Genomic DNA, 22,578 nt, shown 5'->3' with positions numbered 1-22,578 from the left:
GTTTTGTTCAAGGGTAGAAGAACTTTGAAGATTTTTTCTGTCTTGTAATCCATCCCAAAGAATGATGCGTACTAGTTTGGGGCGGCAACATATAAGTTAGGATTAGAGTAAAATATGTTTAAAGAGTGCTTTTATAGTAAAATGTGATTATGTTATCGCTCAGTTTTTAAGGAAACAGAGAAGGGTTAAATGATTTGGTATTCACTTATAAACGAATAAAAACATAAACATCCTTAAGTCGTTCCGATGTGGTTCTTGATTTGTTTTACCACTCAGTTTTATTGAAAATCGGAGGAGTAAGTTGTTTTTATGTTTATAACAAAAAATAAAACATGGCGCACATTGGGATAATACTTTAAATTTTTTCTGGCTGAGGTGAAAGCTTCGTCATAAAAAGTATTATTTGTTGTAGTGTTTTGTTCACTTATGGTGCCTTTCCAAACTTACGCGAGTACAAAGATCAGGATCGTCAACTTTCTCAAAGGTCTCACAGAGCAATATTGACCATATGTTCACAATTTCTGGTGTTAGATCTTATGCCTTCCTTGGATAAGACCTTCTTTATGGTCCTGGGTAAAGAACGTCGTTCCACACCTCCTAACCTTATTGCTGGGTCTCTTGAGAATCCCTCCATGGCCATGCAATTACAATCCACCACCGATTCCGGGGGAATTCGAGGCACAAATCCATATAATCCTCGAGGTTGTTGTTTTTCCCATTTTGGTCTCTACAAAACGCGCATACAACAACGCCAAAGTCACCATGGTTCTTCCCAATAGCGTGGTGACACTTCTAAACTCATGCACTAACATTTTTTAATTAAAAATTTTAAAGGTATAATTACAGTTACTTCCATAACTGTGGTGATACAATCAACTTTTTCTGGATTCGATCATCGTCTCCCTCAAATAGTTTATTCCTTTTACGTCAATGTGCGCCTTTTCATTTTTATTTGTATTTCAATAAAAAAATAATAGGGATATCTCTAGGGTTCTTTTGTAGAACTTTTGTTACACACTGGCCCTTCTTTATACATATTAAACACTAAGTATCCATTTTTCCACTAATAAAAGAAGCAACCCTAACACTAATGTCATAGTCATCATGGGGAAGAAGACAACAACATCTACACAGTGTTCTACTTTAAGGTACGTCAAACATTTTCAACATTGTTGTTGTTCAGTTTTGTTTCAATGTCGCATTTGAAGACAAACTCATCCAAAGGTGTTTCTATGTCTTCTTCCGCTATAAAATATCAATCTAGAAATTTCGGTGGTTGTGATAGTCGTATGGTTTCGTACCACTGCAAGAAGCGACAAAATAAAGGAAGACTATTTTGGAGATGTCCATTTTGGAGGAGTGATGAAACATCTAATTTGTTCAAATGGGATGACGTTATGGTCGAAAAATGGGGAAATGAAGATGAGAGCATTATCAAGTCAGAGTTGGAAGCCTTGGGCTATTTGAAGGTTATGTATGAAGATTCAAAAAAGAAGAACAAGAATTTGAAGAACCAACTGAAATCAGAGAGATTTTCTGGAAATTTGAAGATTTTATGTTTTGTTATCTCCTTTATATTTAATATTTACTTTGTTAGGAAATGTAATAGTTGGAGATGTTATGTTTAGGGTTTAGGATTTGAATTGCATTGTTGATGTTTAAACTGTAGATGTAGTGAACATGATAGAAATGTAACTAACAGACGGTTTCTTACGAGTAAGTTTATTGCAAACTGTTGAATTTTAAATTACAATTATTGTTCAAGTTGTTTGTTAGTATATTAGTTTATAGTTTAAGCTGATAGTTTAAGTTATTCGTTTAAGTTGATATCTTATGAGTTATAAAGACTCAAAGTTAAGAAGAAAGATTAAAATTTCATTACAGAAAGTTTCATTACATAAGGCCTTAATAATCAAATCTAAATCCTCTGGCTGAGAGGAAGTTTGACCAATCATAGTCTGTCTCATCCTCATTATCAGAGTTGAAGAAAATCATCTGCCTTCTCAACCTTCTTCTTCTTCTCCTTACCCCGAGAGCTCTTATGTGTCTGAAGTACTGGATTCTTTCCTCATCTTGATTTTGATGATGGTTTTGAAGCACAACACCCTCTACAGCAACATCTTCATTCTCAACATTGTTGGTAACTGGAGCAGGAGAACTCATTTTGGTTCCTTTGGATGAAGTTGTTTTTGTATTTTGGTTCTTCCGCTTTTATATTGTTCCTAGTGATTCTTCATCTTCTTCTCTTAGAAGTTTAAAAATCAAAAGATGCAAACATGTCAAGCTAGTTTGCTCATTATTAGTTCTTTAATTATATACATTTTCTCTTCCCTTGGAAGGTGGTAAGATCATTTGCCTACCTCGAGTTGTTCAAATTTATTCTTCCATTATTAGATATTCGTTTTATGTATCTTTTGATGTGCTTAATGGAATTGTGTATTTAATACAACTAATTTTGATGTCAATTAAAAAAATGGTGTATTGTTGATTCTGGTATGATACAATTGACAACTATTCATAAACAATATCACAACGATTATTATGCTTAATAGTTTTCATATGACATTCGCTTTCCTGTTTACTACAACGGCCACAGGACCGTGATTTAAAGTACCGCATAAACAACACGCTACATAATTTTTGGCACGACCCACCTTTCCAAATATTTACTTTTCTCCAATGTCTATTACATTCCTTCTTGTCATGCATGTTAATTTAATTTCTTTCACTCAGTTGATTGATTTATATTTTTGTCAACTAACCTTTACTGGCCATGAATGTCTCGTTTTATAGAAAAATTCTACGAATATGTGTGGTTTAGATGACATACATTGAGGCCTCTATATTCTCAAAGCTCATGCCATTTTTCTCTCCTTACATCCATATTACTTGTAACACTGCCTTTAATAATAATTCTAATCTTTGGCATATAAGATTAGGCCATTCTTCTAATTTTGTTCGTAAATATTTGGCTTCTAAATTCCCTAGTATTTCCTATGATAACAGTAAATATTTTCCATATCATTTTTATCATTTGGCTAAGAAAAAACACTTATCTTATCTTGATAGTACTAGTATTTCTTTGCATCCTTTTGATCTTTTACATGATCATATTTGAGGTCCTTACACCTTATCCTATATTAGTAATCATATATATATATATATATATATATATATATATATATATATATATATATATATATATATATATATATATATATATATATTTGTTTATCCTTGTAGATAATTGCACTAGGTTCACTTGGGTTACTTCATGGCACATAAAAGTGAACTAGGAAACACTTACTCAACTTATTTTTCCTACATTAATACGCAATTTTCATCTCACTTAAAATGTTTACACATTGATAATGGGCCTGGATATTTAACACATGATTTCTATTAATCGAAAGGCATTTTGCACCAAAGATCATGTGTTGAATTCCCTCAACAAAATGGTATTATTGAGAGAAAACATAAACACTTACTCAATGTTGCAAGATACCTTTTCTATCAAGACAACATCCCAATTTTTTTGGCACTTTTCTATTATCTATGATGTTCGTTTTATTAATCACTTACCTTATCCTATCATTAATAATAACATGCCTTATTTTTTAGTTCATAACCAACTTCCTTATTACACTAGTCTAAAATGTTTTGGATGCATTGCATATGTCTCTACTCTTCCTAATAATCGGACTAATTTTGATGCTAGATGTTCCTAATGTGTCTTTACTCTTCTTAAAATGTTTTGGATACCTTGCATATGTCTCTGCCATTGTGTATTTTTAGGTTATAGGAAAGGAACAAAGGGTTATCTTTCATATAATATTCACACTAACACATTTCTTGTTTCTATGAATGTTGTTTATTATGAATTTTTCTTTCCCTTCACTCAAAACCATGACCACCTTTATTTATCTCCTATTCCTACAATAACTTTTGACACGACTAACCTTGACCTTATAAATTTTCCCACAACCTCTCTTCTCACTAACCCTACACCTATTATCAATTATACTTCTGATCCTAACACCATCTCGTCTCATTCTCCTCATTCCACCATTAGAAAATTCACTAGACAAACTAAAAAGCAATCCTACCTCACAAACTACCACTACATCTTTCTCCTCTTCTACCCTTCCAAAACCTAAATTTCTTATTTTCTTTGTCCTTTCATATGACCATTGCCACACTTCTTATAAAATTGTATGTCTCGACCCCTCTTCCATCACTGAACCAACTACCTTATCTCAGGCTAGCAAGCATGATTGTTGGCTACAACCCATGAATGACCTTCCACCTCATAAAAGTCCTATAGGATGTAAATGGATTTACAAATTAAATATATTGTTGATGGAAGTATTGACAAGTACATCTAAACTAGTTGCAAAGGGTTACACTCAGCTTGAGGGTGTACACTACTTTGATACCTTCTCCCTTGTAGTTAAACCAACCACTACAAGAAATCTTCTTTCCCTAACTTCTATTAAAAATTAACATCTATAAGAACTAGATGTCAATAATGTCTTTCTTCATGGGGATTTAATTGAAGAATTTTATATGATCATACTAAAAGGTTATCGATTTCCTCATTTATCGACCACCACCTAAGTTTGCAAAATCAACAAATCTTTTTATGGCCTTAAACAAGCCAATAGAAAACGGTACTCCAAATTATCCGGTTCTTTAACTTCTCTTGGTTATACTCATTCCAATGTTGATTATTCTTATTTAACAAATCTTGTAATAACAACTTTACTATTTTACTAGTGTATGTAGATGATTTAGCTTTAACGTGTAATAACATCACAAAAATTCAGCATGTGAAAGCTATTATTCATAGTAAATTTCGTATTAAGGAATTAGGATCTCTCAGATACTTTTTTGGCCTTGAAGTGACTAGATCTCTGTATAGTGTTCTCTTATACTAACAAAATTACACTCATAAATTACTAAGTAACACAGGTATGTTAGCAACAAAACCTTCTTCAACTCCCTACAATCCTTCTCTTAAATTTCACTCAACTACTTTTGCTATTTATTGTGATTCTACCCAATTTCCTAGACGTATTAGTAAACTTATTTTCTTAACCACAACTCGTCCTGACATTTCCTTTACACTACAACAACTTAGCCAATTTATTTGCAAACCCATTGTCACTCATATTCGAGCTACAAACTGTATTTTGCAATATTAAAAAAGAAACTCTACTCAAGGTTTGTTCTATCGCTCTAATTTTGACTTTACAGATAGCAAATGGGTCACATGCCCCACCACTATGAGATATATCACAAGTTTTGCCATATTGTTTTGCAAGTGACTCGGCTTTTAGAAATCCAAGAAGCACTCAATAATTTATCGCTCCAAACACATTGAAATCGATTGCCAAGTCATTAGAGAAAAATAGGGGTGTGCAAAATATCCGGTTGTGATGCCCAAATTCATAACCAAATCTAAATCACTTTTAAATATCCGGATATAATTGAATGGTTATTAACCGGTTTAATTATTAATGGTTTGATTATCCATTCATATAATCCAGATATAATTAAATGGTTATTAACCGGTTAAATTATTTTGGATTTTGTTATAATCCGGTTATTATCCAAATCCAAATATTTTAATTGTCAAAATAAATTATTTTTTTTGAAAAAAATAATTTTTAAAACTGGATTTTTTTAAAAAAAACCGCTTATATAATCATAATCAAATTTATAATCGATTTTATAACTAATTTTGATTAAAATGTAGTTATGGTTATAAAACCATTTAAATGGTTTTAAAATGGTTATGGTTTGGTTTTTGAAAATAACCAACCATGTACACCCCTATAAAAAAAGGAAATTTCTTTACCCACCTCCCTATGGGGGTCACCCCCCGCGAAAACCCCACTTTACCCCTGCTTCGGAAATGCATTTCCGAAATATATATTTTTTTTAAACTTTTCCAGATTTCGGAAGTGCACTTCCGAAAAAATCCAAAAAATTGGGATTTTGATTATTTCGGAGATGCATCTCCGAAAAAACAAAAAATAATTTAAAAATCCCAAAAATTAAAAATTTTAGGATATTAATTAATTCACATATCATAAATTTGATATAATTTATGAGTAATGAATAATAATAATTATCTATTTTGATATAATTTATGAGTCATGAATAATAATTATTATATATTTTTATTCTGATTCATATTTTAAAATTTAAAACAATTTTAATTACTAAAATTAAAATAATTTCACCTACAAAACGAGTTATAATTTTTTATTTATATATTTATATAATAATTATTATATATTTATAAAAATTATTATATATTTATATATTTATATATTTATATAATAATTATTATATATTAATTATAAATATATTTATATATTTATATAATAATTATAAAAATTAAAAAAATGAGTGTTTTAATTTATAATAATTATTATATATTTATATATTTATATATTTATATAATAATTATTATACATTTATATATTATATATTTATATATTTCACTTACAAAATTAATAATTATTATTATTATATATTTATATATTTCTATTCTGATTCATAATTAAAAATGAGTTATAATTTTTTATTTAGTTTAAAAAAATTAAAAAAAGATTTTGTCTTAATTTTATTTAATTTTTATTTAATGAATAAATTTTATATTTAATTATATATAATTCAAAATTTACTTATGAAATTAAAATGTTTTTGATTTATATAAGTTAGTAAAATAATTTTTAACTTTAAAATTGTTTAGGAAATTTTGATTCAGCTTGATTTTATTGATTCACCTTCATTTTATTGATTCACCTTGATTTTATACCTATTAATTGTATTGATTTACCTTGATTTTAATTTTTTAATAATTATTGAATTCTTTCGGAAGTTTATATCCGAAACATTCCAAGACCAATTTGATCTTGAAATATTTCGGATATGCATTTCCGAAGACACCCCACTCCCAAAAGGGGTGTTTTCGGAAATGCATCTCCGAAAACCCAAAAAGGGGTATTTTCGGAAATGCATCTCCGAAAACCCAAAAAGGGGTGTTTTCGGAAATGCATCTCCGAAAACATTTTTTTTTGTGTTTTCGGAAGTGCATTTTCGAAATAAGCCAAATTTTGAAGAAAAAAAAAACATTTCGGAAATGCATTTCCGAAGTTAGGGATATTTTTGGTTTTTCACCCGAAATAACCAAGAAAGTAGGGAGGTGGGTAAAGAAATTTCCTTAAAAAAATTAGAAACAACCCTCATCAAATTATTTCCAATTTCATCCTCACCTGGCCAATGTTCTAACCAAACTTCTTTCTAAACCAATTTTTTCCAGCTTTCCTCGACAAATTTGGACTTATTTCAATTTGATAGTCCAACTTATGAGAGAGCATTAAGTAGTTAATTGGTTGGTTTCATAATACTGATAAATGGCATTATCTTGGAGTTATGAAAACTCCAATACCTAGAATCAGTTATACTTATACATGTAATTGGCTAAGACCTATGGGGTGGGACAATGTGTTCTTTAATGTTTTTGTTTTTCAAAAACGACAAATATGGTTTCTTGTTGAAGGAAGTTCCCCGTTATGCCATGTCAGCATGAGATACGTAGTACTACAGTACTATGTTTGTGCCTTAGTGCTGTTCTTAAGTATAAATTCCGGCGAAGTTTGCGGTTGAGAACTTAAATATTGAGGGGAGAGAATCAATCATAAACAAAAGGTTAGGGATACGTTGGCCCCACTTAAAACCTCGTGAGTCTTGCGTTTGATTTTTGAGTTACAACCATGTGCTTCTGTCAACAATGAAAGCTAGCTAGTTTTGGATCCTATTTATTCACTCACGTTTGAATGGTGGGAAAAGCAAATAAATAATTTAGTTTAAACTTGTCTCATTGAAATAGTTTTGGTATTTTTCAGCTTAACTATTACTCTCAAGAGATGCATATGGAGAAATGTGACTTACACCTAAATAAAGTTTAAGTGTTTTCAAACAATCAACAATCATATGTTGAGATTCAAACAATCAACGGTCTTTTACAATACACCGAACCAAATATATTGTTCTTGTTGTTAGTACAATATTGGAGTTGTATTACCTCTGTTAAAAAAAAATATATTTAATTACGGTGATTTTAGGAGTTAAATTATAGGTTAGGTCTGATAATTTGTTTCTTCTTAAAAAATAATTTGTGTCCATTGGATCACCAATAGGTTAATCATGATCTTTAAGTAAGGTTATTCTAATAGAGTGTCACTCTCAATTGTTTGAGATGCTTGAAGAATATAATGTTCATCCGTATGTCCTAACATTGTACTGTGGAAAAATGGTTTAAATCCAAACATTCTAGGATGTCAGTATGCTTAGCTGAGAGCATTCTACTGATCATCTCATACTCTAAGGCCGTGCTGCAGGCTATAAAGGTAATCTGAGAGTTTTGTATTGCTAAAGAAATAGAGTTATAACTGTCTGAAAGGTTTGTCAGCAACATTTCTTCCTTCCTTGTCTAGCGATGCATACAAATTCAGAGAAACATGTTCCAAATGACATACAAAATGTTAGTTCAAATGTTGGAACATTTCTCTCCCATGATAAGTGGTGCACCGCTTCAAATGATTTCACGAATTTCAAGCATTTTCTCATTGACCAAGTTGTCGTTACAACCAAGATAACTCTCTTTGCATTTAAACACCCTACTGGCTGCTCCTTCTCTCAAGCTGCATTTAAACATGAGCACATCAAACAAAAATGTTAAGGATAAAAAGGATCTCCTGCTAAAAGCCAAGAAGGATAAAATTACTGATCAAAAGAAGATTATGTTCAGTGTTAGAACATCTACTGGAGAATTAGTAACAGGAAAGAAATCTGTGTCAAAGATGAAATCATTCAAGAAAAATCATGTTCAAGACTTTGACTCAGAAGTTGATGAAAATTGGGTCAACTACAAGGACTTGGGTGGAAGAATTGGATAATTTTAGTTTTGTCCTTTTGTTTCTGTCAAATTAAAAAAAAACAAAAATGGTTGGTTCTTGTTTTTCTTCTTTAGTAGGTGTCTTTATACACTCACTCTGTTTTTGTCAATTTTTGTCCTGTAGAGGAGGAGCTTGGTTGTAATTATAGTATGACTAGTTTCTATTGGATGGTCTTGCATCATGTATCCATCTTGATTGTAGTTGTTTCCCCTTTGAAAAATTTTGTTTTGCTATTGTCCTTGCCTTTATTGGTTGCACAGATAGTTTACCTCCTCATCTCGCGGAGGATAAAATCTTGTGGCATGGTCTTCAACTGCATAATTCACAATAAGAAATTTTCTTGTATTTTGGCACCTCATGCATTTCCCTGTGTTTTGTGGAAGATTGGATAGTTTCTGGGTTGGCACATCCATTGTTTGAGTCAGAAACTTGTTCTGAGCTAAGATTGCATCATTAGTATTAAGCTCAACGATTCTATTCTTACTTTGTGTAGGAATTGTGTTGTATTGTCTCTGGTGGTTATTGAGTGCCATTTTTCGATGATAGTATTTAATCTTCATCATTTTTAGACATTAGGGAACCATTTACAGTTACATCTAGCAGGAGTTTTGATTGTTATTCTAGTATGTTACATAATTTGTGAATTTGTGTCAGATTGTCAAAACCATGATTAGGACACCTTTTCAACATAGAATTGAACCTTTCCCATGCTTCAAATAATGTTTCAGTAGATCCTTGGAAAAATACAACAATGGTTATCTTGGCTTCCATGAATTATTTGTGCAGAAAAACTTGTTTAGAAATTTCTCTTTAACTATATTTTAGTTAGTCATACCTAGGTTGTTTGGTCCAAGTACCATTCATTTTCCTTTCATATTAGAGAGAGGGGGAATAACCTCACGAACACTAATTTTTTCTCTTATTTAGGTGCTCCAAGAATATCAATTTCATAAAACTTTGTGAGATGATTGTAGGGATGCACGTGTTCTAAACCTATAAAATGGTTAGCATATAAAATCTGGAGAAGTCTTATTTTCATTTTTGTTTGCCTGGTGTTTCTTGGTGGTCAAGCAATGTGGGCCAACCATCTTGGAATGTTGTGACATGGCATGCCATCCCCATTTTGTTGGCCTAATTTTCATTGTTGTTGACCTTATTGTCTTTGAGGTGGTTGTTGTTGTCGTTACCATGATCAATCATGGTCTCTTTCAGCATGGTAGATATTGTTGAAATAGAAGTTCCTTCCAGATGATTTTTGGGTAGCTACTTTTTTTCTAGTTTTACTTATGTTTTTGCGAGCATATCTCTCAATTTCTAGATCAAATAATAATTGATCTTCCAAATTATTTCCTTACATAAACAAGATTTAGCAATCGAACCATACAACTTAGTAACAAGATAGTTAAATCATAAAAGGTATGCATAATTATGAACAATTGTTCAAGAGTATTTAAAATAATAAAAAAATTATTGCAATGATTTTAATATCTAAACTCTAGTATCTCAGCAACGACGCCATTTTGTTGAGTATTACAACAAAAGTAAGCATTTTGGTGTTATTGTATCTATCGGGACTGATGCGTTATTAAAGTCGTTTAACAATCTTTATGATTTTAAAATAAATGTGTTGAAATTTTTTTGTTTGTTTATAAAACTAAATTAAGATGAAGATAAAGTAAAATAAGGTTAACATATAAGATGAGATTTATGGGGCTAGAATTCATTATTCTATCTTCATGTATTCTCGTGATCAAATATACATATTCTAATCTATAGTTAATATTATCACTTATCGCTTGTTGTACGTTGCTTATGTCTAAACAATGACGTGAAATCAATCGTATTGCTTAATTGACAATCTCTCTGTCAATTAACTAATACGATAGTATTAAGTTTCAATAGTATGTGTGAAGGCTAAACCTAAATCGCACTCTAGAGTTTTAGTAAGAGAGGAAAATATTTGATCTAGCTATGAAAAGTACTTTTCAATATTAATTCAAAAACATATAACAAGAATAATGAACTAGGTTATAACAAGTATTTAGAACAAATATAATAATTAATACTAATTAATAAGAAAAACATAAATAACACCATGATCAAGATGAATATGTGAGTATTTGGACAATGAAATATAACCCCAACAAAAGAATTTTTTTCTACTATTACTCATAGTAGCTTTACAATGATGATCAAGAATGAGATGGAATAGCATCAGCGATGATTTCTCTAATCAAATAAAGCCTTCGTCTTTGTGTTTCAATACCTCCCTTTGGATTTCTCCTTCTTAATTTTCTTTGTTATATCTCTGTTATTTATCTAACTTATGGAATGAATCAATGATTTATGGGAAGGATGTGATCTCTATTTATAGGGGTCTAATAAGGCAGTTCCGAGTGAGGCATTAGCTCTCCCACAAAGTTATATCCAGCTCATAAAAATGGGATCTGACCGCCTAATTTTTCCTAGTGAGCCTATATTTTTGCCCAGCAAGCAAACTCTTTCTTCACCCTAATGTAGCTTACCCAAATGGTCTTGGAACTATCTTGTTTTGCCTAGCGAGTTTGACAATTCACCAAATGAAAATACTTTGCCTCTCCATGAAGTAACTTATCTCACAAGTTATTTGAACGCCTATGTTCTCCCAGGGAGCTTATGTCTTTTCCTGATGATAATGTCTCAAAAAAGATCTTTTGCTTGTTGTTTTATCTTTGTTGGGCGAGTTTATGCTTCACCCTACAAGCCCTCTTCTACTCAACATCTAAGTTTTGTGATTTTCTTTGATATTCTCAACTATAATTTTGAATGTCATAACTAAAATGTTCACACATATGTCTTATCTCCTTTTTATCACAAATTGAGAGTTTTTCATATCATTTCTTATTATATAAGTTAATAAGTGATTATGTGTAACAAGCAATTCTTTCACTTAATAGTGAGACAAGATGATTTGAAATAATTAATGAACAATTAAAAAATAATAAATAAGAGACACAAAGAATTAGTAATCCAATTCGATGTAAATGTAACCTACATCTAGAGGTTGTTGCCCAAAGGAAAGGAAGTTATCTATTTACAAGACTAACAAAAATAGAGTTTTTACACACAAAATACAATACAAAGAGTCAATTAAATAAGAATCTTATTCGTTGTAGGAGTTTTTTCTCAAGTGTGTCTTAAAATAAGAAGGATAATATCTTTATATAGAGATATCGATCAAGCAAAAAAAAAACAATAATAAAAACAGACCAGTGAAATTCAATATTTTAATTAAAGCAAATTCAATCTTCTCTTAAACTCAGTCTTCTATATAATATAAGTAAATTAATGGTTCTAGAAATTACATTTTTGCCCTTATCTTTTGTTTTCCATGTGTCTAAAATAAGGGCATTTGATGTCTAAAATTTACTTTTTGTAACTATTGATGTCACAAAGTTGAATTTCAACTACAAAACTTTTGTATTATGCCTTTATTTAATAGGTTTAGATCAATTGATGATGTCACATGGTACTTTTAGTTTCAAACCAATCTATGCAATTCAACTTTTATTCTTTTCTCTTTTCTCAATATGTCAAATTCACAATTCAAATTTCTTCCCTCTTTTCTCTTTTTTCTCACTTTTCACATCTCACATAATTTTCCCCACCTCTCACTACCAAGAATCATCTTTCTCTTCCTCTTCTACTTTCTTTTTCTCTTTCCTTCCTCTTCTTCCCCCTTTTTTTTGTCTTACAAACAAATATTTTGGTTTAAATAATGTTCCTTTATAAATGATTGTTAATTTGTATTTAAGATACATTAAATGGAAATAGAAAATAATAAATTTTGTAAGAGAAACTAAATTATAATCAATATTAAATTTTAAATTTATGTTATTATTTAGTGTTGTTTATACATAGAGTCATATGAGTAAAATGTATGATTGATTCAAAAACAAGAAATACGGGAAAATATTATGATACATGTTTATACTATTATATAGAAAAATATACAGAAAAAAGTATATGATTGATTCAAATACTTTTATAAATAATGTCAAAATAATAAACAATATTTTTACATTGAAAATATTATACACTGAAAATTATATAGGTGATCCAATAACAATAACAATGGAAATTGTACTAGCACAAAATATTTTTACTATTGATCTAGATATTTTTGTAAACGATACCTAAACAAAAATAAAATTTGTATACAATAATAAAATCTATTATTGATCTAACTATTTGTATATACAAAAAATGGTATTTATAATCTGAATATTTTTTTATCAAAAATGGTATACAGGGAAAAAATCTATTATTGATCTAAATATTTTTATAAACGAATAATTTATTATTGGTCCAAATACTTTTGCTAACGATACCTAAACAAAAATAATATTTGTATACGGGAACATGAAGTTATTGATCAAAATATTGATTATTAATGGGAACATGAAATTACTTATCACACTATTTTTTTAATTAATTATACATTCAATTATTATTTTTTCACGGGTAACCAGATATTTTTCTATTAAAAAATATACGGGAAAAAGTATATGGTTGACTCAAATACTTTTATAAATAATGTCAAAATAATAATCAATTATTTATACACGAAATATTATCCATCGAAAATTATACAGGTAATCCAATAACAATAACAATGGAAATTGTATTAGCACGAAACATTTTTTTACTATAGATCCAAATATTTTTGTAAATAATACTAAACAAAAATAAAATTTATATACAGTAAAAAATCTATTATTGAACTAATTATTTGTATATATAAAAAATGGTATTTATGATTTACATATTTTTTATCAAAAAATGGTATACGGGAAAAAAATTATTATTGATCTAAGTATTTTTACAAACGAAAAATTTATTATTGATCCAAATATTTTTGATAACGATACCTAATTATACATTCCATTATTATTTTTTTCACGGGTAACCAGATATTTTTCTATTAAAATTATACATCTGAAACAAATGCATGTCCCGATACCTAATATTATTGATCCAAAAAATTTATTACTGATCAAAATTTTTTTTTTATTAATTATACATTCAATTATTATTTTTTCACGGGTAACCAGATATTTTTCTATTGAAAAATACACGGGAAAAAATATATGGTTGATTCAAATACTTTTATAAATAATGTCAAAATAATAATCAATTATTTATACACAGAAATATTATCCACGAAAAATTATATAGGTGATCCAATAACAATAACAATGAAAATTGTATTAACACGAAATATTTTTACTATTGATCCAGATATTTTTGTAAATAATACTAAACAAAAATAAAATTTGTATACAATAAAAAATCTATTATTGAACTAACTATTTGTATATATAAAAAAATGGTATTTATGATTTAAATATTTTTAATCAAAAAATGGTATACGGGAAAAAAATTTATTATTGATCTAAATATTTTTATAAACAAAAAATTTATTATTGATCCAAATATTTTTGATAACGATACCTAATTATACATTCCATTATTATTTTTTCACGGGTAACCAGATATTTTTCTATTAAAATATACATCTGAAACAAATGCACGTCCCGATACCTAATATTATTGATCCAAAAAATTTATTACTGATCAAAATATTTTTTTTATTAATTATACATTCAATCATTATTTTTTCACGAGTAACCAAATCTTTTTCTATTAAAAATATACATCTGAAACAAATGCGCGTTCCGTACCAGAACCCGTGCAAACGCACTGGTTTATTACTAGTTTAATTAAAGCAAATCCAATTTTCAATTGAACTCAATCTTTTAATCAAAGCAAATCCAATTTAAATCTTTTCAAGCTGATTGTGTTTGCTATTTCTTTGCCAATATAAATCTAAACCAAATAATTAAATCTTTTTTAATTAAATCTATAATCAAATGAACCGAAAATCAATCTTTTTGAAAAGCGTTCCATAAGAAAACCGAGCCAATATGTCTCAAAGTATTTGAGACATCTTGTTAAACATATTGCCTACAAAAATATGTCAACCAAACGTAATAAAACAACTAAAAAATGTTTGAACGAACATCAAAATACTTTCTCCAAAACTAAGAATACCTATACCTAGTAATATAAATAGCCGCTACAATAAATCTGCATTTTCTAACTAATTTCTTACATCGATTGGTCATAGACCTGAAATGAAACCCTTTAAATTGAGCGCCTTCCTTTTTTTAATTTATAAATGAAAAATAGATTAAATTTTCCCTCCGTTGGAAGGTCAAACTGAGAGAAAAAGCTTAACAAGTCACGGGTTAGACTCCCAGCACCGTCCTATTTTATTTTTTAACTAAAATTTCATAACGTTTTCCTTGGTTTCATATCTCAGACGAGAGAAATAACATAAAAGGTCATTGGTTCGACTCCCTGCGACAATAATTTTGTATTTTATTTGTAATATAGAGGCGCATTCGTTTTTAATTTTTAAATGAAAAATAAATTATAGGGATAGAACAAACCAGTGTTGTTTTTTTGAAGGTATATATAACGCTTTACGTTCTTTAACTCTTGCAGTTTCGTTAATAATACCCTAGACGAACTTGCTTTCCTCTACCTCCAAACTTCATCTTTAATTAATCAAACCATATGTCTCCAATAAACCAAACTCGAAAACACCACTTAAAGCATAAATGAAATTTAAAAATATCATTTCTTCCATTAACGAGTTTTGTTCATCCATCATCTCTTCTCCAACTCTAACGAGGTAACGAAAACATGTATTCAACTTAACAATGTAAGTTGTTTTTATTATTGTTGTGTCAAGTAATGTTTAATATTATTGTTGTTTAGAATTAAAGTGGAAATAATCTATTGGTTTTGTTGTTGTTGTTTTGATTTCAGATGGAAAAAATATATTGATTTTGTTCTTTTTGTTATTGTTGTTGTTGTTGTTGTTGTTGATCATGATATAACACCAACTTCATGGTTTGTTATTGTTCTTGTTGTTATGTTGTTGTTGTTGTTGAGATGACTTAACTCCTTATATTTGATGTTGATATAACACATCCTTAGCCGAGAGGAGACTAAAGTCCTTATAAGGCAATGGTCTGGCATCAATGGACGACAAAAGAGAATTATTTCTGCTCTAGTTCCTTGGAATGATAAGATAATATGTTGTATTTGTGTATTATTTAAATTAATGGTGGATTTCTTAATTTGTATCTTCTGTCACTTTACTTGTTTTTGACATTTTGGGCTTAACAAAATGAAATTTATTTTGAATTATAAGTATTTTTTATTAATTTATCTATTTTATAAAAGCATAATCATTTGTTTAAAAAAGAAGAAATTGCATCATCTTGTGAAACAATTGCAACCCAAAAAGAAAATGTTGAATATAAGAAATTAAAAAGGAAGTAACACAATGTGTTGCTTCCTTTTCATATTATTACCATTCATTTCTTATTAGGTTGCAATTTTTCTCTAGATGGTGTAATTTCTTCCTTGTTGAACAAATTTTTATATTTTTATGAAATGAATATATTAATAAAAACAAATGCTTATGCTTTAAAATAAATTTTGTTTAGCCTAACATCTAAAGAGCATAGTAAAGCTGACAAAAGATACATTAGATTTCCCTTCTGTTAAAAGTTTCAACAAAGGGAAAAAGTTATCCTCTAACACCTTTCTCCTCAGTTAAAATTCCCAACTAAGGGGAAAAGGGAGGACGCTATATTTCATATCGGTTATAACTCCCAACCGAGGGGAAAAAGAAACATGCGCCTTTTCGAAAATGCTATTGTTGGGAATCAAACTCATGACCAAAATGACTTTTATTTCGATTGTTTGTGGCCCAAGGGGAAATTATGACACTCTATATTACCTCGTCCTCTCACTCGAGGTAAAATCTCATATCCGTAGCAGTGAATCTCCCAATAATATTGGTTACAATCGTGTTGTCGATGGATAGTTCTCAAATACAGTTTGGATTAAACTGTTTGATAACAATTTATAAATTAAAATTAAATACTATTGAATAATATAAATGTTTACTATTACAATAAACAATATTCAGCGAGTTACATGTCTCACACAAATTTAAGAAAAAATCATCTAAATGGACCTAACCAAAGGAAATAAGTCAATTATTCTATAAGTAATCATGGCAAAAGAGGTAAAGGAAAAGGTAAATAACATTACAATTGAAAGAGATGACTTCATAGATAAATGGTCTTCAACTACAAACTCCAAACTCTCAAACATGTCCTTCTTGGTGATAAAATTTTGAACTCTAACAACTAACCGATTTTTTCTTTTTATAAGAAAAATTCATATGTTGCGCCAATGTGACGCGTTCAGGTAGTTTTAGTTACATGGCTTCACACATCTTCAAGTAATGTGCCACATTGCTATATACTAGAATGCAATGTTTTTTTCAGTGCCTCACTCAAAAAATCAGATTCTTGTCACTTACCAATTTGTTCATTTTTATTTTTTTCTTCCAATTCTTGTATACAAATATTCTCCAATTCTGGAGTTCAACCGCGCTTCTCCTAGGCCGAAGAATAAGTCCCATCCGAATCCGTTGGCTACATCGTCGGTTTCAAGGTCTTGCTGTTTCATCCAGGTTGATGCGGGTTACTTCCTTAATGACGGTTTTGCTTTTGGCTGTGTTATTAGGAATGCCTCCAAGGAAATCTTGCAGTTGGCCTGTACTAGATTGGAGGGAAGAGTGGATCCAGGCATGGCTGAATTATTAGCTATCAAATGGAGTCTGAAGCTCGCGAAAGATTTAAAGCTCGAGTGCATTAGCATCCACTCTGATGCTTTGTACATTGTGGACTGCATCAACAACATTCAGCAATTGGACTCAATAGATAATATTGTATTAGATTGTAGATTACTTTTGGATTCCTTTAATGAAGCTTCTCTTCTGTTTGTTAGCAATTTGTTTAATCGTGATGCTCGCCGCTTGGTCGGGTTAGGAAGGAGACTAGGTTCTAGAACTTGGGTTGGGTGTTTACCTTCTTTGAACACTTTTGTGGATGCTCCTACTGTAACAAACCAGTTTCCTGGTCATTAATGGAATCCATTTTCTCGTAAAAAAAATAAAAAAAATTTACAATAAAAATATTGTAAATTTTGTCTGGTTAGAATGATCTTGACATGAATCAACCATTTCTACAATTTTTTGAAAATCTGATTGAAAAGCTACATAAAATAAACTTTTAAAAGTAAAAGCTATTATTATTATTATTATTATTATTATTATTATTATTATTATTATTATTATTATTATTATTATTATTATTATTTTGAATCAAGAAGGAATTGTATTAATTCAAAAAGCTGTAAGAAGTACATGGTGATCGCTTGGATCCAACCTTTTCCACTTAAGACATAAGGAAAACTACATAAGAATCGTAGCTATATGCTTTTTAAGCTTATTCGTATACCAACCCCTGTAAACTATATTATCTTTGATAGTATCAACTGTTTTTCTATGCACATTTTGATTAAAAATGACTTCGTTCCTGTAAGCCCAAATCCCATACAGTGTCTCTGTATAAGCTAATTTGAGGAGCATTGCTTTCCAACCTTTCCTGTTGGTACTCTGAATCAACCAGCGAATCTCATCGTCCCACGATACAGGGATATGAGTAATATGCAACCACTCATACACCTGCGCCCAAACCTGTATTGAAAACTCACAATTAAAGAACAAATGGTCCTGAGTTTCATCACTATTTCCACAAAGGTTGCACCGTGTTTCTTGGATGAAACCGAAACTCGACAATCTAGCTTTTGTAGGTAGGCGACAATGACACATTAACCAAAGGTGCATCACTGCCCTTGGTCTAGCACGGTTCCGCTGAATGAGGCAGCTCCACGGGACCGCATCTGTCTTATCAGAAATCAACATGTAAACTTGTTTCATCAAGAATCTTCTCTCATGAACCAGCTTTTCCCATTCGGCGCGGAATAGATTAGCGGTATTGCGACTTTCCAAAATGTTTCTAATCAGCCAAGACCAATGGGGTTTAGTAACAACAAGGAGAGGATCATTATCCTTTATAAAATATATATGCACCCATTGTACCCACAAGTTATCTGCTTTACAACATAAATTCCAAAGACATTTCATCATACAGACTTCATTCCAATCAGCAAGATTTACAACATCAAGGCCCCCTCGGTTAATGGGTTTGGATACCGTTTTCCACGCAACTGGGCTCTTTGTTTTAATATCACCCGTACCATACCAGACAAATGATCTACATATGCTTTCTATCTTTTTAAGCACACATTTTGGAATAGGGAAACAAGCCATCCAATACTGAGTAGTAGCCACTATTACACTTTTCACCAATTGTATCCGACCGGCATAGCTGAGTAGTCTAGAAGTCCAATGATTAATCCTGCTAACTATTTTCTCAATTAGCGGCATATAATGATTAATAGTAAGTTTTTTACTAGTAAGAGGAACATCGAGATACTTCACCGGAAACTCACCCATACCAAACCCCGTAATGTTACGGATATGATTCTTCGTGTCTTGATCTATACTTCCAAAGAAAACTTTACATTTGCTGGGGTTAATAATCAGCCCTGTATCATTGGAGAATTTATTAATCACACCTATCATCTTTTCCACTGAGTTACGGTTCCCTCTACAAAACATCAGCACGTCATTCGCGAATGTTAAGTGAGTCAGCGCCATTTTCTTGCATTTTGGATGGTGGGTGAAATCTGGATGTAGCTGCATCTTCAACAATAACCTGTTTAAATATTCCATCATGATTACAAATAGAAGGGGGGAGATAGGATCCCCCTGTCTGATCCCTCTACAAGCCTGCATGGATGCCGTCATATTGCCGTTAATATTAAATTCATACGATACCGTTTTAACCGTTAGCATAATCGAATCCACAAAAATATTTGGCAAACCAATCTCCAGCATAATATCTTCAAGAGCCCTCCAGTCGACCATATCATACGCTTTTTGAAGGTCTAGTTGCATCATACATCTCGGGGTACCATGTTTCCTATTGTAACCATTAACAAGCTCATACGCCAACATGATATGGTTATGAATGTCTTTCACCCCACTCGCACCATTATGTTTTGGGATTAAGGTCACAGTAGTTCGGTTAAAATTCCGGTACATCATCCCTTCATCAAAAAATTCATAAATAGCAGCCAGCACATCATATTTTATTATACCCCAACACGCCTTGAAAAAATAGGCCCCATAGCCATCAATCCCAGGAGACTTGGTGTCACCGATCCCCTTGAGAGCGTCCTCAACCTCTTGTACTGTCACTTTGTTGACTAGCATTAATCTCTTCTCCATGCTTACTTGCTTGCCGGACCTCATTACTTGTACATCAATACGGTTAAGGGTGTTATTCGCGGTGCCCATTAGATTTTTATAGAAATCCAGGACCTCCTGCTCCAGGTCAGGTTGCATTGTTAAAATCGTGCCATCATCCTTTGCCAACATACTCAATCATTTATGGTTATGCCTCGCCTTAACATATGCATGAAAGAATGCACTATTTTCATCACCCATCCTTATCCAGTCCAGTTTAGCCTTTTGCATCAAGTTACTAGCTTCAATAGTATTCCACTTAATAAGCTCCTCTGTGAGGTATTTTACTGTTTCTACTTTGCTACTATCAAGACGATGCTACTGGATATCTTGCTGTGCAACTAGAAGCTCTTGCCGCAAAATGCTGATGTTCCTAGCAGAATCATGTAGTGGTCGCTGCAGCTTTTTAAGAGGGCCTCGCAATCTTTTCAATTTGTACCACAGGATAGCCATACGGTTACCTCTTGCTGGCTTATTCCAGCTCTGCGCAACTATGTCATGAAAACCAACAATATCAGTCATACTGTTTTGGAACTTAAAAGTACCTGTCCGTTTAGAGTGGCGGATATCTCTAAGAACAAGTAGTGCATGGTCAGATACCATAGGCGGTAGGATGTCTAGAGTCATATCAGAGAATTGCTGCATCCAGGCAGTATTTACAAGGACTCTATCAATACGCGAATAGATCGGTTCAGCTGCTCGTTTATTTGTCCAAGTGAAAAAATCCCCATTACAGTCCAGTTCATTCAGCCCGATAACATTCATCATATCGTGGATATCGACGTATTCAGATTCGGTCACCAAATTTCCACCTATACGATCGTGAGTCGTTGTTACATTATTGTAGTCCCCCATTAACATCCAAGCTTCTTTTCCTGGACTTTGATTATTTTGAATATCCTTCCACAGAACTTTCCTGTTATCCAATTTATTACTAGCATAGATAACCGTTAGCCAGAACCTGAATTCACCTGTGATCTCATTCACTCTACAGTGAAGCATTTGATCTGTTCTTGTCACAAGATGAATATCATACTTATCGTCATTCCAGTATAGCCAAATTCTTCCATTAGAGTGGTGTATATAGTTATCAAGATAGCGACCCCGTAGCCCAATTTTCTCTCTAATGTTTTTGGCCTTAGCAGCTTTTACTCGAGTTTCTAAGAACATCATGATATCAGGTTGGAGCTCTCGAAGATGGGAGCTTATCTCCATTAGCTTTCCAACCTTGTTCAGCCCCCTCACGTTCCATGATGCTAACATGGTCCACGATCAACGGTATGGGGGCCATTCAAACCCTCCAGTACCCTAAAACCATTATCATGTGTCACAAAAGATGAATTTACAGAAACAACACTCTTATTTTTTGCTTTTGATGAGCCTTTGGCCTTGATCCAAGTCTCTTCCACCACTTCCTTTGTTTTCTGCTTGGAATTGATAGGTGTTGCAAGCAATATCCCATCTGTGTTTACTGGTGTAGTAACAATATCCAGGATAGGCTGCTCTAATTCAGTCCGTACCCCGACTATGAGTTCCTCAGATTGCTCATGGCTTTCCTCAGATAACTCAGCTTGTGCCGGAGTGACCTTTGGCTGTCTTGGCTTCCATATCTTCTTTTTGAGTCCATCAACACAAGTATGTCCCACTTTCTGGCATTTGTCACAAAACTTAGGTCTCCACTCGTATTCAATCGGTTGCAGTAGAATGTTCCCTTCTTCATCCTTCAAAGCAATTTCTGTCATCAATTTCCTAGTTATGTCGACTTCCACCAGTATTCGCGCATAAGTAACACGGAGTTTGTGAGTGGTACATTCATCAGTTACCATTGGCACACCAATTGCACTCCCAATTTTATCCAGCGTGCGTTCACCCCAAAGATACAACGGCAATTTAGGTAACTTGATCCAAATTGGGATCGTTCTTAACATATCTTGTTTCATGTTGAAATTGGCTTTCCATTCTTTGATTATCATTGGTATTCCTCTAATCGTGTATGGTCCCCTTTGCATCACCGCTTCCTTCTCGTCTTTTGATTTGAAACGCATGATGAAATAACCGTCATCGTGGTAATATAGATCAGGCAACTTTACAAAATTCCAGCTGCGCTCCATGAAATTCTTCACCAAATTCATACTCAGATTATTATTATTATTATTATTATTATTATTATTATTATTATTATTATTATTATTATTATTATTATTATTATTATTATTATTATTATTATTATTATTATTATTATTATCATTATTATTATTA

The 22,578-nt window shown here is 31.4% G+C and overlaps 1 protein-coding gene and 1 non-coding gene across 2 annotated transcripts; one reads left to right on the top strand and one right to left on the bottom strand.

The window, feature by feature from the left end:
• The first annotated feature begins 9,633 nt into the window (after positions 1–9,633).
• LOC131645433 (small nucleolar RNA R71) lies at positions 9,634–9,739 on the top strand. The gene has a single exon (XR_009297055.1). It is a non-coding gene; the product is annotated as a small nucleolar RNA R71 (small nucleolar RNA).
• An 8,618-nt stretch (positions 9,740–18,357) lies between these two features.
• Positions 18,358–20,451, bottom strand: LOC131627957 (uncharacterized). The gene has a single exon (XM_058898843.1). It carries the CDS (start codon positions 20,449–20,451, stop codon positions 18,358–18,360), a length of 2,094 nt encoding a protein of 697 aa, XP_058754826.1.
• Positions 20,452–22,578: the final 2,127 nt, after the last annotated feature.

This window comes from Vicia villosa, linkage group LG1 (assembly GCF_029867415.1).
Source record: "Vicia villosa cultivar HV-30 ecotype Madison, WI linkage group LG1, Vvil1.0, whole genome shotgun sequence".
NCBI lineage: Eukaryota > Viridiplantae > Streptophyta > Magnoliopsida > Fabales > Fabaceae > Vicia > Vicia villosa.
The sequence above is the reverse complement of the archived record's forward strand: the minus strand, read 5'-3'. Positions and strand labels throughout refer to the sequence as shown.